We start from the raw sequence: 17,342 nt of genomic DNA on the forward strand, positions 1-17,342 counted from the left end.
ACATCCTCCTCTCGCGTCCTGCTCTCGGCCTGTCTTTCTCGTGTACGAACAGCAGAAGAAGAGAAAAACCTCACAGGCCTCTGTTTGAGGTGGGCGGCGCCTACAAACAAGAAAAGGACGCTGTTTGTCTCTCCTGGGATCAGTAAACATCCTCTACACAAACAAGATCCTTTGGAGCAAGAGATAGCGAGAGGAGAGAAAACCTCACACCACCAGGCCAGCTGGACTCTCACTCCCGGAGACCCTTTGATGTCCTCGAGGAGGGGTTGTAAATGAAAGCATCGTGGGTCCCCACCGCTGGAGATACTTTAGATACATTGTAACCAAGTTCTGTCATGAACGTGAGTGTTCGATAAATGGATGACAGGTACAATAAATACACAAGCAAACCTGCACAAAAATACTTGCAGAAAAGTGTCATTAATCTAACAGAGAAGTGTAGGCGCGTGTGTGTGTGTGTGTGTGTGTGTGTGTGTGTGTGTGTGTGTGTGTGTGTGTGTGAGAGAAAGAGAGTATTTGTATTTGCTGTCAATGGTCCCAAACCTTTGTGCAACAACAGATATTTGCCAGAGAAATCTGATCCATTAAACAAACGTGATCTCAAAAGACAACTATCTACCAACAGACAGCTGTCAGAGCAATGCTGTAGTTACCTACAGAACATTCCCCCAAACACATGCATGATTGCAGGACTAGCCTATCGAGACTTTCCAAAGGTATAATAAATATCCACTCTGCAATCTAACTGTCACTGAGGGGAAACATAAGGCTAAACTAAGTAGGAACCTCCCTAGTCACTGGAGGCTACGCCTTCCTCCCCTGGGTCAGACATACAGATATGTGGTTCAGGCCATGGCTTGTACTCCAGCCTCAGGCTCTGTCTGGCCTTCTCTGCATGGGGTGAATGCCTGAAAATGCTAAAGGGACAAGAGCCCCTTCCACCCCAAACCCCCTTCCACCCCGCCCCTCTCCTTTACAACAAGATGCTTCAAAGGAGAATTTTGTGTGTGTGTGTGTGTGTGTGTGTGTGTGTGTGTGTGTGTTTGTGTGTGTGGTACTGCCAACAGGGTTTAATCGCTCTACCTGGTATCCAGAAACCCATTCCCCACACTACGTTATGCATAGAGATTGGGTAGCATACGGAAACCATTGCACACATCAACAAGGCCTCTAAGATATACAATCTTTGTACATTCCCTGGCATGATCGTATTGATAACCTTGTTGATGAGGTCTAACAAGTCTGGAGAACTAACTCCCTTTACAAGGTGAGGTGGTCAACAACAGTGCTCGGCATGTGTTCTTGAACATCTCAAACTGACATTATTCTGATAGTCAGAGGTCAAAGAGAAGAGTTTGTAATAGAGTTAGGCTGCCCATATGATCTGTACCTCAACGTTCAAATAAAGAAGTTAATCTGTGTGTTTGTGTGGGTTTGTGTATGTGTGCATTCATGCGTGCGTCGATGCTCGTGGACAGGTCAATGAATGTGTGTATATGGGTATGTTTGTGCCTGAGTGTGACTGTGTATCTCTGTGAATGTGTGTGTGTGTGTGTGTGTGTGTGTGTGTGTGTGTGTGTGTGTGTGTGTGTGTGTGTGTGTGTGTGTGTGTGTGTGTGTGTGTGTGTGTGTGTGTGTGTGTGCCCTGCGCTCAGTCTCCACTACATATTACCAGAGCCTCACCACTATCCTTTGTGTATTTGTTTGACTAGCCCTTAGCGCCCGGCCGGCCTTCAAGGCTCAGCTTGTTTGTACCAGCCGTGTCGAGGGGCTCGTCCTCCCAGCATGACGCCCTGTAGCAGATCAAAAGCCCCAGTGATCCTTATCAGGGAACGCGCTTGTACACCTTGTCCCCAGCCTCCTCACACTGTTGACCTGCGCTGTGCACACGGCTCTACAGTTCCTCCTCTTATCTGCATGAAGGCCAGGTTGTGATGATGATGAGAGAGAGAGAGAGAGAGAGAGAGAGAGAGAGAGAGAGAGAGAGAGCTGACCCAACTTAACTCAGGCTGAAGTAGAACTTGTTGTTATTATTATTGTTGTTATTGTGATGAGATAACATGGTACTGGTATTAATCCCAGACAAGAAGTTTTTTATTACTATCGAGTATTGAGTCATTTTATTGAGATACACCTGTGTTTTGTTACAGAGGTAATCTTTATCCGCATAAGCTAGGGGTTATGTAGGGGTTATGCAACTCAAGGGTGCCCACAGGGGAGGCCGTGGACATTAGGGGTTAAACTCAGAACCTCTTGGCCGGGAGTCAGACACAATACTTTGATTCCCAAACTATCCTGCTGATGTTAACGTTATTGTTTTATTCATCAATTACCTTTACAATATAAATGGTTCCCATACTGATGAATCTGGAAATCGAAAAATTGTTCTCTATGCTTCCACCATGTCACTGTTGTCATAGAAACCAACAAATAACACATGTAAATGTGCGGTATCAATAAAAGTGATGAACGGCCACGTTAATGTAGTCTAGAAGCGTGCCTTCACTTGAATCACCCGTGATCCGTTTGAGGCGTAACCCCCATCTCTGTCGTATTGCCTGGGGCCAGGTGTTGCAGCCAGCGCAGGCCGTCTCGCTGATGCATGACAACAGTACATCTGTGTGTCGCTCGCATTTTATGAGTGCGCAGAACCGAGAGACAGACAGGGAGGACCTGTGTCCAAAGTCACGACCCTACCCTGACCTGTGTTAAGGGAAATGGTCGAGCTGCCCGAGACAAAGGAGGAGAAGGGAGAGTCTGTGGACTAACAATGGGGCCGCACTCAGACTACGGGCCACACAAAGGCCGGGACTGAGCCCCCCCTACTCCTCTGTGCCCCCAGATTGCAATAGCGCTGGCATTTCACACCGGCCTGTGAACCAGCCATTCAATCAAACTACTGTTTAACCCGACCCCTCTGGCCAACACAGAAATCAGAATGGGTCTGGCTGGGATGTCTTTAGCTAGGTGACCTCATTAACCCTATCGGGAGCTGTCCGCTCCTCACCGGACACTCTGCTGTGATTTCTCTCCTAGTGTTTCCCTTCCATAGGTGAAGGACAGCTACAGTAATGGTTATGGTTGTGAAAACCACAAGGTGTCACGGGTTTCGTGGAGCACGTCCCTAATTTACTTGGACGTTCGGTAAAGGTGCATAAAAAACCACAACAAAGTAATCAATCGGTGTAGCAATAAATAAAACGTCTAGTGTTGGGTGTAGCAGGGCGATTGCACTCCAGGGAACGAGAGACATGTGCAAAGCACTCGTCCTGGTCAACTTCCCTGGAGGCAAGGCTGAGGAGAAACTGTAGGCCTCTCCCCCACCCACCCCTCCACCACCTCTCTTGTCAATGGACTAACCCCTCCCCTTCACCTGTATGCGGCTTGAATCAAGGTGTTGGGTGGCTGGGGGACGGGGACGGGGGACGACTGCATATCAAACACAGTGGGGCCTTTGAAGTAGCTGGAAACACAAACAATGATTTGGCCACAGTCGTAACAGCTTATTTGTCCCCTTTAGTCATTCATGGGCTGCTTGTTACATGTCTATGCTTTCAAAGGGCTGGCTGGGAGCACCAGAGGTACAGTAGCTAGGCCGACTATGAAGGTTTCTGCCTGTAGGGTTGTGGGTTTAGAGGAAGGCCATCTGGCTTCCTGTTCCTTAGATTTGATATTGATTTATTGGCTGTACACAGGGCAGATAAGGGGACGACACACCAGCTGCCCAAAGCCTAGAGCCTCTTACTGTTGGCCTAAACCCCCGCCCCCTAATTGTTCCTTGCTTCATCTGCCTCATTGAAACACATCAAGATGAAACAACCTAAAGTTGAACGACTATCCCTATCATCATATTATTATTTATTCAAAATAATCATTAGTTTTTGCTATTACAACTTCATTGTGCAAGAACAAATCTGATTGCTAAAAATCGAATCTGTGATTACAAGGGATGTCGATGACGTACTTCCAAGAATATCATGTGGTACTGCACCAAATCATTTAACTAGCAGAAAACAGAAAGGTATCGTTTTTATCATAACTTAAAAGAAATGCAATTTGCACCTCCATCAAGACGTTTTAAAGACTTTGCGCCAGGATGACTCAATATTCTCTCTCCGAGAAACCCTTTTGTTTGTAATGAGGTGCAAAGTGACGTTGACCCTTTCTCACAACCACTACGATCATTTTCACAGTAAGCCCATCGCAGGAACAATTAATAAGGTCAAAAACGTGGCTTCTGTTTGGCCTCCCCTGCCTGTAAAGTGGGCCTGAGAGTGTTGCAGTGTGGCTGGAGCTTTGCTGGCCTCAAAGGTGTCAACACAGCCACATGAATGAATCCACTCTGTTCTCTCACCAATTCAATGGCTTTACTCTCACCCACCCCACCCGACTCTCATTCCCCACCCCCGAGACTTCTCCCACTTCCACCCCCTCTCCCCCAACACAGGGCTGTGATGTAGCGGTCTCAGATAATGAGGTGAGAATTTTATTGCACCAGTCTGTGAGCCTGGCACCAGCCTGTATGAGGAGGAGGAGAAGGAGAAGGAGAAGGAGGTGGGGAGGTGCAGCCTGTGTTCACTAGTCACCGGCGCCCTCTGTTGATCCCATGCCACGGTCCGTCCCCTGGCTGGATGTACTGTATCGAGCCCCCTGTCACACACCAGCACTTCAAAGAGGAAGATCAAGGGTTGGTTTGCGCATGACATCCCCAGCATGACAATGCCCTGGCCAGCCTACACCTGCTGCTACGTGCTGGTCCCCCTGAAGACAGGCCGGCTGCTCCCGCACTAGCCTCTGTGGAGGAAGTGCTCATTCAGGGGGCAAATATACATAGAGGAAGAGGGCAGTTCTCTATCTGTGCTCTGTATAAATAAAAAGGGGAGGGGTCGAGGGCGCTGGGGGGCTAATGACAGAGACAGAGGAAGGACAGTGGAGGATGGTAGGGCACTCCTAGGGACGACCGGGCAACATTGCCCGGGCAGATATGGATAAGACGATGCGTTTGAGCGCACATCTCAGTCTACTTATCTTGAAAAAAGGCCACAGCCCTGCTATCTCTGGCACTGAGAGACACACATGCGTCGTCGGGACAGTGACATCAAAGGGAGATCTTTTAACCAAAGCGTTTTCAAAGGAAGCCCCGAGACTTTTATTGCTCTTGGGTGCAAAGAAAAGCCTAGTTTAAACTGTGACATTCTTCAGGCTTTGGATTCCAGTTCTGAATCATGTGCTTCTATAAATCTGCTCTGTTCTATGAGCTAATTTGTTACACAGTGAGCCCACAGGACAGCAGACACATTCACTTAATGTACAATTGGATCCAGAACAGATTTGAAACGGACCTCATCTATTTCAGTCATAACGACTTTACCTCCATGACCTTTCAGTTAAGAAAACATTTAGCTCTCTGGGAAAGTGCCATCTTAACAACCTGTCTGTACAGTGCATTATCATTATTACTTCCATTAAGAGATGACTGCATTGAGAGGAGTGAAAGGAAGACTGATTACTTCTACTCTGCAAGGCCCACTCCTGAGAGAGAGCGAGAGAGAGAGAGAGAGGGAGAAATCGGGGGGTTCTCTCGGCAGGATGTAAACAAAAAGTGGTAAACATGAGTCATGACAGGGATGAAAATATAACTCTTATAAATATTTATTAATTGTGAATTAAAGGCATAATTATTTAATTAGCATCGTGCCAATGGGCCATAACTTGGTCGATGTTAACAGGGAGGTGTACAGTACTTTGATCATTGTAATATTATAGCAGTTGTAGTTATTCAAATGACAGTTTCAATGCTTTTTGAGGAAACAATAATTTCTGTCATTTAAAATGATGGAAATGCTGTGGTTAATAAAAATGTCTTCTTTTTTTTTTTAAATAAAATACAAAGGTTTTCAGTGATCGTACCACTGTAAGTCCAGCTGTAAATGAAAGACTGATCTTTTTATTGAGCGATTACCGACCCCCCTAAGTGGCGTGTCATTCCCTTTCAGTCATTCGAAAGCAAAATGTTTGAGCCTGGCGCCATCTATCGTTGTGTCTCACTCTGAACAAGTTGAAGTCGAAATAGCACCCCCTGATGGTTTTACAGTGAATAACCAACCCTTTGGCGTCACTGAATAGTGTGACGTAACTCACAAACACAACACCGCTGGCTGGGGGAAGAAGGATACTTTCCTAGTCTATCTTTAGGCCGAGTTGTTCAGGTAAACAATTTATTCTCATGGCTCCCTTATTATAGTTAAAGTCGTTGGGTGACTATTCTGCCCGATTTAAAATGGCAACAATTAGAAAGGATGATAGACTGACAAGTTCGCAAAGCTTTTCGTGTGTCGGTTTTGCGGGTATTCTTAGTAAAACGGTCACGTCTCCTTTGGAAGTTATAAAAATCAAAAGTCAAGTTGGCACCTTCCATTGCAAGAGAGGTTTCTGGCAAAGTTTTCATCTCATCCACAAAAACGAAGGACTTCGAGGGTTTTGGAAAGGAAACCTCGTTTCCTGTCTTCGGTTGTTCCCTTACAGCGCAATTCACCTGGCAGCGTACAAAAAGTAAGTGATTTAATAAATAGTATATATAACCTCCTTGATTATACTGTGGCGTTTCCTTACCTAATCAGCTGTGGTTTAGGGAACAAAGGCTAGCATTATTGCTAACGTAAACACCAACTTCGTTTGGCTAAACCAAGCATGAATACAGGGATACATAGCCAGTTTTATTCAAAATGTATGTATCTATGAGTTAGAGTTTATATAGGTTGTTAAGACACATAGACAACCTATTACTATCGACTTTATTTGATTGTTACCACAAGCTATTAAGCTTTACCCAGTTTAACACTTCCTCCATTTCAACTAAGGCACACCCTCTCTTATTATCCAATCAAATCGCTCTGTTCCCTCAGTCGATGTTTTGGCGTCATCAGACACCCGTCTCGGGGTCACTAAAGAGCGAAACCTGGCGAAACAACCGGTTTCTAAATCATTAGAGCAGCTAATCATAGGTTCAAGTGTTACGATATTTATGATCGGAAACCAATGTAAGTTGTTTTTGGCTGAGCGTAACGCTGAAGTGCCTTCATGTTAATATTGTTCCAACCACCAACACGAGGAAATGTACCTGCTGTACAAAATGTTCCAGGAAGGAAGTGCCGTGATTGGTTGAAAAATATAGTGGATTCTTCGTTCATACACAGAGATTACTTACTTATTTAATATACTTTTTTTTGTTGCTTTTTACGATAGAATAGGAAATATTCCTACAAAATGAAGTTATTACAACTTTGTCAAGGATAATATTCCCTATGAATACTACTAAATGTTAAGAATAGTAAGAGATCTCTTGACAGGCAGTCAAGCTGAACAAGGTTTTAATATTTATCAGGCTGAGAGTAAATATTTTACATGGACAAGCCTGAGCATTATCTTCCCTCTTCCCTACTGATTTCCATACTTGGCTGCTTCTGTCTCCAGGATAGTCCACCTTCACATGGACGAGATGGGCTACGTCTCCCAGTGGAGGGCCATATTTGCTGGAGGAATCGCCGGCATTGCAGCAGCGCTGGCTACCTACCCTCTGGAGGTGGCAGAGACCCGACTGATAGTGCAGAACTGCAGAGAGCCCACGTACACAGGCGTCCTGAACACCCTTGGCTCCGTCTACAGGAGCGAAGGACTTCTGGCCCTCTATAGGGGCTTCTCGCTAACAGTACTGGGTACATAATGCATCTCCTCCAGTATTGATGTGCAATAGAAGTTATTAAAATGCACGCTACAGTGCTTGCAGGGCAGGTTTTAGAGTATTAATGACATTGCCCATTTGAGCACTGGTTGTTGACTAGTTGTCATGGCAGCGATCAAGAGCCCTTTTGTAATATTCGAGGCTGAACAAATTCAAGGCCCATTCATTCAAGTTCCATACAAAATATTTTCAGAAATTGTCCATCTTGGTCTATACAGCACATAGCAGAAACCTATTATTATTTTATTTGTTCATCTATTATACTGCAGAACTTCAGAAAAAGTCATCCTCACTTTCAAACTAAACAGCAGAGTTTATTGTTGCTGATTCTTTTAAATTGTTGTTCATAACAGAAGATAATCAACATATTCATGAGTGTATGATAAGTAGAGGCTACAGACTGAATCATCATCTAAATGTGCCCAACTAGTCAGAATTGTCATGGACTAAAAACCTTTCGGAATCTGTTACTATTAATGAGCGTGGATGACCTTTCTAACCAACTCCTTTGCTGTTATGCAGGTGCCTTTCCCTTTTCCATCGGCTGCTTCGCGGTGTACGCAAACCTTGACAAACTCTGGCAGGAGCCCCCCTTCCGCTTCAACTCCCTGCAGAACTTCATCAATGGCTGTCTGGCTGCTGGAGTGGCCCAGAGCCTGTCCTATCCCTTTGACACGGTCAAGAGGAAGATGCAGGTAAAGTAGGAGTGGATCACTGACGCTTAGGTGTCAGACATTGTTGAGTTAAATTATGTCCACCAGGGGGCAGTTTTGGCATTGCTATTCAATCTGCCTTTTTTTGGTCATTCAAGGTTTAAACCAACATGAGTGATGTTGTCGGAAATATGTCAGGACATTTTTCCCTTCAGAATGTCCCAGTGTCATGTCTGTAATAAACGTACGGTCATGATAAGAGAAATTAAATAAAGTTTACTGGTAACTGTGATTAAAATACAAAGTTAAGTATATTCCGCCCTATTTGGTTCAGGATCCCCAAAACAACATATGTAGTTTCACAAGTAGGGGACTGAATTCTGCAAGAAAGGATGCATGCTGAACAATAGCTCGGCAAAGGACAGAGTACTACATGGGTCTATAATAAGGCACCACGGGGTCATACAGCAGCTGAGAATGTGATGTGAATGTGAAAACAGGGCCTGGGTTTGCATACGCTGTACATAACCTCTCTAAACATAGTCACGGCCACTATCACTTTGAAAGGCACAGTCAGAGTAATGGGTTCCAAGTTCATTCAAGTTGACTTTTTAGGATTAGAACAAGGTTTTATAAGCATCACCATATATCATTGTTTTGACTGTTTGAAGATTTCATTAGAGGAGGATGAGGAAAGTTAAACATTTATTTTATACGATTTGTTTAAACGACAAGGTCACCAAGTATAAATGATGTTATCTATCTATCCAGCCAACAAATGGCAGAATGAAACTGCCTTGAAGCAGAGAGCGAACAAACAACTTCACACCCTCCTGCTCACAAGCATCACAAGCATCCTCATCCATGTCGCTTCACACGGCAAAACACTGATTGCCAAATCCATCTGGATGATGGATTCTGTAGAGCAGAACAGGTGGGACTTGTTCCACTGTGTTCTTGGAGAGCAATCTAGCTCTATCACGCTGAAAGTGTCTTGTCTGCCATTCTCTAGAGTAGTCTTCTGAGCCAGAGAAAAGGTTGTTGCTAATTGGGTATTGCATCGTGAATGCCGGCCACAAGAAGAATTGTATTACCTCGGCGGTGTCCTTTATAAATCGGTGGAAGTAGTTTAACAAAATAGCAATGGTTGTAACTGATGGTTATTATTAATCAGGTTTCTGAAATCCATGCAATATTGGTCTTGGTAAACATGCTAGCATAGCTTTTATCCCTTTTGAAATGTAGGTTCCTGCTGTTCCTCTCCCAATCAGTTTATTTATATGATCTAATTGTGTGAGTAATGTGTATATAATTAAAAATATATATATTTGGGAGTGGTTAACTCTCATCCAGGTTTGGAGCTGTAAGTTACGATCTTATTCAGTTGAAAAAGTTGATGTATAGCAATTTGATTATCTTTTTCCCCACTTACAATAATTACTGCAGTATAGAGAAATTGTATAGCATGATAATAGTAGTAGCCTGATTTTCACCCCCTTTCATTGACTAATTCCTGCCTTTGCTGCATATGATTAATCTCAAACCCCCAACTCATGTATGCACTGTGCTTCCTTTCTCAGGCCCAGAGTTCCCACCTTCCACATCTAGGGGGCGCTGATGTGCACTTTACTGGAATTCTGGACTGTTTCCGGCAGATGATCAGAAACAAGGGCGTCTTCTCCCTCTGGAGTGGCTTCACTGCTAATACGGTCAAGGTGAGGACGATCTATGTTGCAGACCCAAGGGCCCATTCACACACAGATTGTCTAGCGTGATCCTAGAGCATAGAGACCATTATTTCTTAAATCACATCAGTTATTGGGTTTGTTGGCTTCTTCCTGTAACGATCTAGCCGGGCTGGAATAGAAACTAGGGGATTTGCCATGCCGAAAGTGTCTGGTTCGCAAGCCAGCCACACTACTACTGCATCAACTTTATGCCTGTCTTTGAAAGCTGATCAGTGTGTTTCATTACCATACTACGCATGTACCAGACGTAACAGAAAAAGAGGCAGGGCCTTGGCCCACGATGTCCTCAGCGTAGTTCAGCAGCACGGATATAATGAGCTAGGTGAACAAACCATGGAACAGTATGCCCCTGTCTCAAATTTCCACTCCAAATGTCATTTGGTGATGGCGGTGGAGTGTATGCGAGTAGAAGGCCCTCTCTTCATCATAAGAAAAGAGAGTGTTTTCTATGATTATGTGTTTTGTATGATTTTGTGTGTGTGTGTGTGTGTGTCCATGTCATGACGCCAGGTCACTCAAAATTGCAGAGACACCATTTGCATGTTGATTTTGATTCCATTTCTCCTTCTTCTACAGATCGTCCCTTACTTTGGCCTCCTTTACACCTGCTTTGAAACGTGCAAGCAGGTGTGCCTTTACCGCAACGGGTACATTGTCTCCCCTCTGAGTTACACGTTGGCCCCAGGTGTTGACCAGAGCCTGGGGCCTTACGAGCTACAAGAGGTGAAGCGCTATTTGAAGAACAGGAACTTCAGGTCGCAGGACTCCTTTAAGAATCGCTGGTGAAGAGGGACCGTGCGACTCTCTGTGCAATAGATAATGAATGCGGCTCACAATGACCTCGGTGATAAGGCAAGGACTTGCTGTGGCAAGATGAGTCGCATATTAATTTCCTTACCGTAGATTTTTTCTATGTGTTTCTTTTTTTGTTCTGTTCTCCTCACATTTCTGGACTCCTATTCCTTCAAAGAGATACCTCGACAAACACAGCCCTATGTATTATCTGACAGTGTTATTATTGTTACCCTCACCTTCTTATTCCTCAGTATTTCCAGTTTGATTATTATCCATGCTGCTGTTTTAATATTAGTCCTCAAGGGACTGGCATCATGTATGTATTTGTTATCATGTATGTATTTGTTATTTGCATAGGAAAATTAAGTCTTTGAAAACCACAATGTGTTTCCATAGGAGTGTGGTTTAATGATGGAGACAGTTAACTGTACATGGGGCTTATTCATCTAGCGGCCATGTTTGTTTTTCTCAGAACTAGTTGCAATAATCAAGATGGAACAAAGATGGCTACTAGCTGAATAATCTCCATTATGTGCCTTCCTTGAAAGTTTTCCAGTTTTTTTGTGGGGCTGATTTTAAAATGTTTGCTATGGAGAACTAGATGTGCCATAGTAAAGAAAGCGGTTTATCAGTTAAAAAAAGATTTTACTGATCAAGATGTTTCAACGATCAATTTTACTGCAAACAAAGAGTCCTGCTTGGGTGGTAGAGAGAATATGAATTTTATTTGAGCAATCATTTTTGTTGTTGAAGAATGTCTGTTTATTTTGATCATTTGTCATTTTGAAACTTATTTAAAATCATGTAAATCCCCTGTATTTTCTTTGTTTCTATATTTTGTTATGGAGATCATTTTTTGCCAGGGTCTTACTATCACTGTGTCAAAGGTAATGGAGGAAGTGAAATTTAAAACATTTATTTGTGTCCCTAATGATAGCACACACACACACACACACACACACACACACACACACACACACACACACACACACACACACACACACACACACACACACACACCACCATCCACACAATATTAACCCTCCCTGGCTGCCCTCTAGGGCCAAAAGTAACATAATCCTTGTTTGTTCTTTTCTTCGCTCGTTTCAAACTCATACACATTACACATTAACCTGAAAGCTTGTTTTAAAAATGAAAATACCCAAGTTTTATCACTTTTTTGTGATTTACAACAAACTGTGTTGACAACTTTGCATATAGACTCATAACGTATTTGCCCACTGGGTGAACAAGAAATGGGGTCATTAACTGATGCAGTGACCTCTCTTCAGCTGGTTCACGATGACCTTTATTTGGCATGACCTTGAGTTAACCACCAAAACTACACGTGATGTTTAGATTGATTAATCTGACTAGAGGTTATTGGCCTGAATTAAATGTTATTAAATAAGTTAGTATTTGTAGTACTTTGTTTGATTGTAGAGAACATTATTCAAACTTATTTGGGAATGAGGGGAGGGGGCACATGTAAATCTAAAGCCACTTTTGATTCCCGCCCCCTTGAACGCAGGACCACCAATGAAACACAGAGGCCAAGTTGACGCTATGTCCCGCGCACAGCCTTCTTAAGCCCCTTCCCCCGATTGTCTCTAGGTCATTTTAACTCAACCGGCAAACCTCACCCGGTCCTGCAAGTGAAAGGGAAGGTACCTTAAAACAACTGAAGATGGGTGATCAAGCTATTTCTTTCGCTAAGGACTTCTTGGCTGGTGGCATTGCCGCTGCCATATCCAAAACAGCTGTTGCCCCCATCGAAAGAGTGAAACTTCTGCTCCAGGTGCGTACAAAGACAAATTACTTTGTCCCCATTCTTTGCAATTTACCTCTGTCTAGTTTAGCTTTTGATATGTTTTGAATCGTTTTGAATGTCTTTCATATGTTGCACAGATATTGCTGACAGATCCGGGCTCTGATTAAGACTTCTGCTTATGTCTATAAGTTGGGATCCAAACGAGGAAAAAATGGTTTGGCTGTTTGATAAATTAAGTGACGCCTCCTGCGTAATATGCCACATAGCTAGCCAAAGGTCCAATAGGTCAGGACATGCAGTCACTGCGTTATTTATTCAATTTGAATGAATAACAGAGTTGCACATGTTATCAAGGTCGCGCAAGGGTAGGCTAGAACTGAGCCTGAGCCAACACTTTCCATTGCGCTGGGCCTTCAGTCACGAGTGGGAGGTGGGGCGTAGTTGTTGAATGGATGTCGTAGAGGGCGGCTTGTTGGAATGACATTAAGGTGTCAGACCGCACTAAGACGATTTTAAAAGTCTGGTGTTGTGTTACCAGCAGTCATGCGACCAGTTGGGACATTTTTAAATTGTGCAACCACAATTCAGCAGGAGTATTGTGCATTACTTCAGCAGTATTGAAGCAGTTCCTCAGAAGTATTGTTCAACAGTATTGTGCATTAGAAATTAATCTTCTGTCTTGCTCCACAGGTCCAACATGCCAGCCAACAGATCACGGCTGACAAGCAGTACAAGGGCATCATGGACTGCGTCCGGAGGATCCCCAAGGAGCAGGGCTTCCTGTCCTTCTGGAGAGGTAACCTGGCCAACGTCATCAGATACTTCCCCACCCAGGCCCTCAACTTTGCCTTCAAGGACAAGTACAAGAACGTGTTCCTGGACGGTGTGGACAAGCACAAGCAGTTCTGGCGCTACTTTGCCGGTAACCTGGCGTCGGGCGGCGCCGCCGGAGCCACGTCGCTGTGTTTCGTCTACCCCCTCGACTTCGCCAGGACACGCCTTGCCGCTGACGTGGGCCGGGCCGGGGCCGGTCGAGAGTTCAAAGGCCTGGGAGACTGTCTGGTGAAGATCTCCAAGTCTGACGGTATCAAGGGTCTGTACCAGGGCTTCAGCGTCTCCGTCCAGGGAATCATCATCTACAGGGCTGCCTACTTTGGTGTCTATGACACGGCCAAGGGTGAGTGCTCTGCTTGTGGTGCCAGCCCTAGCCCTAGCCCTAGGGTCATGGTCGTCTTACGCCCGAATTTGTATGCGTTGGCCAACTGCCAATAATTGTGGATGCATGTTTGTTCACTGTTCTTTTTGATACTTTCGCTTCCGCAGGCATGCTTCCCGATCCCAAGAACACACCCATCTACGTGAGCTGGGCCATCGCCCAGACGGTGACCGCCGTGGCCGGTTTCGTGTCCTACCCCTTCGATACCGTCCGTAGACGCATGATGATGCAGTCCGGCCGCAAAGGAGGTAGCTGCCATTTATTTTTTTAACGGTTATCGTTGTGTCGCTAAAAGTTGTGGTAACAATGATCGTACATTTAAACTTCCAATTAATGATAATGTTTATCAAATGTTTTGTTTTAAATTTCCCATTCTTCCTCAGCTGACATCATGTACTCCGGCACCATGAACTGCTGGAAGAAGATTGCACGCGATGAGGGCGGCAAGGCCTTCTTCAAGGGGGCGTGGTCCAACGTTCTCCGAGGCATGGGTGGCGCTTTCGTGCTGGTTCTGTACGACGAGCTGAAGAAAGTCCTATAAGTTGTCGCTGTTCGTGTCCACGGTTTCTGTTGTGACGACTGTAACATATCTTGTACATTTGAAAGAACTGAAATACCACTGTATTTATAGGGACCAGCTAGTATGTTCTTACTAGTTGTAGTGGGGAGTCTATTATGCACTACTTTGTTGGCCACGTTTGTTTGTTTCCGACCACCTGAATGTTAATCCTTCACCAAAGGAATGTAAAAATAAAGACAACCTTCTAATTTAAACGTCATTCCCTTGTTTATTTGGCTGCAGCTTTTGTCAGGCATTTAATATATAGTCATATATTTACAAGATGTTGCCTCCCCTGGCTACAGCTTTACTTGGAAGCTATCACACCATGCTGAATGAAACTTGATCGTTGCTACACCGGGTCAATCTCATGGGTTGTGATTGGCCTTTACCCAAAGCCAGCTGAAGGGTTTGAGCTGCAATTTGATATTTCAACGTTTCTTTTTTTTGCATATGGCAGATGCAAGTCGTCCTGGTTTTCACTGCATTGAATGTCCTTGCTGAATTCTCGGCATACTAGTGGGTAACTGGAAGGAGCAGTGATTACCTGTGCCAGGGTGGATTATTCCCTCTTTCTAAAGTGACTTTAGTTTCCCATCATCACGCCTCTTCTCTGCCTCCGACTGGTGTGACTAACACTTTAACCTTGAGCTGATGGAGTTCCTCTGCTAATTGGACATGCCTGCTTTGGGTGAGGCACACGCATTAATATAACTGAAACTACAGCCATTGTAGAACTACTGTCCATGTAGTACCAGTAAGGTGGTCAGTGGGTATTACTACGGACACTTGAGGTTGGATTATTTGACTATAGACGTAAATTTACTCTACAATAGAGGGTGGTTACGGTGATGGCTTTAACATGCTGTTTGTGGTTTGGACTGGGTTTGTGAAAGCAACGACTATACACCAGAATGCCTTAACAGATTTCTGGAGCTTTCACACCAGCTGTAAGGCGACATTGGCTTTTTGCCCAAATGTCTACACAGAAGGCGTGTACTGATTAACTTGCAGGGACTAGCTTGCAGGCAATGTTGTCACTGGCTGTATTTGGTCCCTTGACACGATGGTCATGGGGCTACTAGATTATTTAGAGCTATATTGACTCCACTCCAAACGGATGCTTAAAAGAACAAGCTTACATTAGTACTAAAGTATTGTTTCATGTGTATTGTGCCCTTCTGGTAGAGCATAGATATTGTAAAGAAATTACTTTTGTTCCATTATTGTCGCTATCTCGGGGTACCGCAAACTTGCTTTGAATAAATGATGGATGGGATGTCAATGTCTGCGTACGTGGAAAGCATAAAATTCCCCATCTACACTGGTGAATTGACGGCACAATATAAATCAGACACTGAAAGTGTCTGACCTGAGCTACTATTCTCTGACACTGAAAGACAGACTGGCTTATTGCCTTGGCAAACCTACATTTTTACACACAAATGATTCAAATTGTAATGGTCTACTAATTCTGTTAGATTGTCATGGTAGCTTTGGGACACAAAATTCTTACATTTGCATATCAGTAGGCCTAAACCAGCCAGGCGGGTCCATGGTGGTAATCCTTCAATTACCACTGAGAGCCCCCAAACACACACACAAACACTCAACACACACACACACACACACACACACACACACACACACACACACACACACACACACACACACACACACACACACACACACACACACGGAGCTGCCGGCTAACAACCGGGTTACAAGAATGGGCAGAAGAAGGATTTGTCAGAAGGAACAGGGATCAGTGCCATTTATGTTCTGTTCATCTGTGGTGTTAGGCACACAGCGTGAGTTTGAGGACGGTGGACAACCAAGAGGCGACCAGAAGTGCCAGAAGTGTAGGGCCCAACAATATAGAGGTCCCTGCGGCATGACTAATATTTTTAAATTTGGAAGTGTTCTGATCGAAGCAACTTATTATTTACTATTAAGGATATGTACATATAAAATATAGCAACGTGTATTATATGTAATACTCACCGTAACTCATCACTATAGGCTACTAACAAGTGTTTAAAGTAGTATTGATGAGTGATAAAGATTTTAGATATCAAGAAGAATCAAGGTTGGACATTATATTTTTATTAAGGATCAAAGCGGTCTCTTTAAACTTGCTGTTAGGCTATATATCTCTGTCTTCATAAGATCCGCTCATAATGTGTGTCGTGGAAAAGATAACGTTGATGGCACAGGGAATTTCATGTTCTAGGTGTGTGGCCCTTGGTTAACTTAATAGAGGTGGAATACGAAAGACCAATCTTACCCAAACAAAATCCTATGATATCGTGCTTGATTTGGGGATTGGTGCTGCATGTCCAACATACATTTATCATTATGGAGACTGATAAGCAACGTTCTTCTGAAAGCATTTATACTCATTCACTGTTAGGCCACCAAGACATCGGGGTGAGGAAAACATTGTCACAAACACATCTTCCTGAATAGTTCTGAATTAAATTAAGAGAATACACACCGAATGAGTATTCAGGCCTAATATTATATATATATATATATATATAGTCCTAATAATAAAGGCATGTAACTTACAACATTTTCATCTGACCTCCTTTTGTCCACCAGCGACCTCAGGTGGTAGATACAGAGGTCCATGTATTTTATTTGAACAGTCTATTGTTTGAACCCTTTGAAGACAGCATGCCGTAAGGCAGCAAGAAAGTCAGGTATGTTGGCCAAATGCAAATGCATTGATTAGGCGATAAGAGACCGAAACCACGTATATCACATTCAAATAGCATCGCCCACACTTCAATAAACCCCTTTTACATCTGCAACAATGCATCGCAACTCCAACAAGAAAACAACAAGAAAAAATAA

At 43.9% G+C, this 17,342-nt stretch overlaps 2 protein-coding genes across 2 annotated transcripts; both read left to right on the plus strand.

Moving 5' to 3' along the window:
- Positions 1–6,161: 6,161 nt before the first annotated feature.
- Positions 6,162–11,954, plus strand: slc25a43 (solute carrier family 25 member 43). Its single transcript, XM_079744335.1, has 5 exons — positions 6,162–6,552; positions 7,474–7,715; positions 8,264–8,436; positions 9,975–10,109; positions 10,719–11,954. Exons 1-5 carry the CDS (start codon positions 6,281–6,283, stop codon positions 10,926–10,928), a joined length of 1,032 nt encoding a protein of 343 aa, XP_079600461.1. The 5' UTR covers positions 6,162–6,280; the 3' UTR covers positions 10,929–11,954.
- Positions 11,955–12,580: 626 nt separating this feature from the next.
- On the plus strand, positions 12,581–14,631 carry slc25a5 (solute carrier family 25 member 5). Its single transcript, XM_079745313.1, has 4 exons — positions 12,581–12,735; positions 13,399–13,885; positions 14,032–14,172; positions 14,308–14,631. The coding sequence occupies exons 1-4, from the start codon at positions 12,625–12,627 to the stop codon at positions 14,463–14,465; spliced, it is 897 nt and encodes a 298-aa protein (XP_079601439.1). The 5' UTR covers positions 12,581–12,624; the 3' UTR covers positions 14,466–14,631.
- The last annotated feature ends 2,711 nt before the right edge of the window (positions 14,632–17,342 follow it).

The sequence above is a fragment of the Pollachius pollachius genome, assembly GCF_949987615.1.
Source record: "Pollachius pollachius genome assembly, chromosome: 10".
Taxonomy (NCBI): domain Eukaryota; kingdom Metazoa; phylum Chordata; class Actinopteri; order Gadiformes; family Gadidae; genus Pollachius; species Pollachius pollachius.

Coding starts and splice junctions, on each gene's coding strand:
- slc25a43 (XM_079744335.1), top strand. CDS start 6,281: ATGGCAACAATTAGAAAGGATGATAGACTGACAAGTTCGCAAAGCTTT. Junction 7,716..8,263: donor CTTCTCGCTAACAGTACTGG/GTACATAATGCA, acceptor GCTGTTATGCAG/GTGCCTTTCCCTTTTCCATC. Junction 10,110..10,718: donor TCACTGCTAATACGGTCAAG/GTGAGGACGATC, acceptor CTTCTTCTACAG/ATCGTCCCTTACTTTGGCCT.
- slc25a5 (XM_079745313.1), top strand. CDS start 12,625: ATGGGTGATCAAGCTATTTCTTTCGCTAAGGACTTCTTGGCTGGTGGC. Junction 13,886..14,031: donor TGTCTATGACACGGCCAAGG/GTGAGTGCTCTG, acceptor TCGCTTCCGCAG/GCATGCTTCCCGATCCCAAG. Junction 14,173..14,307: donor GCAGTCCGGCCGCAAAGGAG/GTAGCTGCCATT, acceptor ATTCTTCCTCAG/CTGACATCATGTACTCCGGC.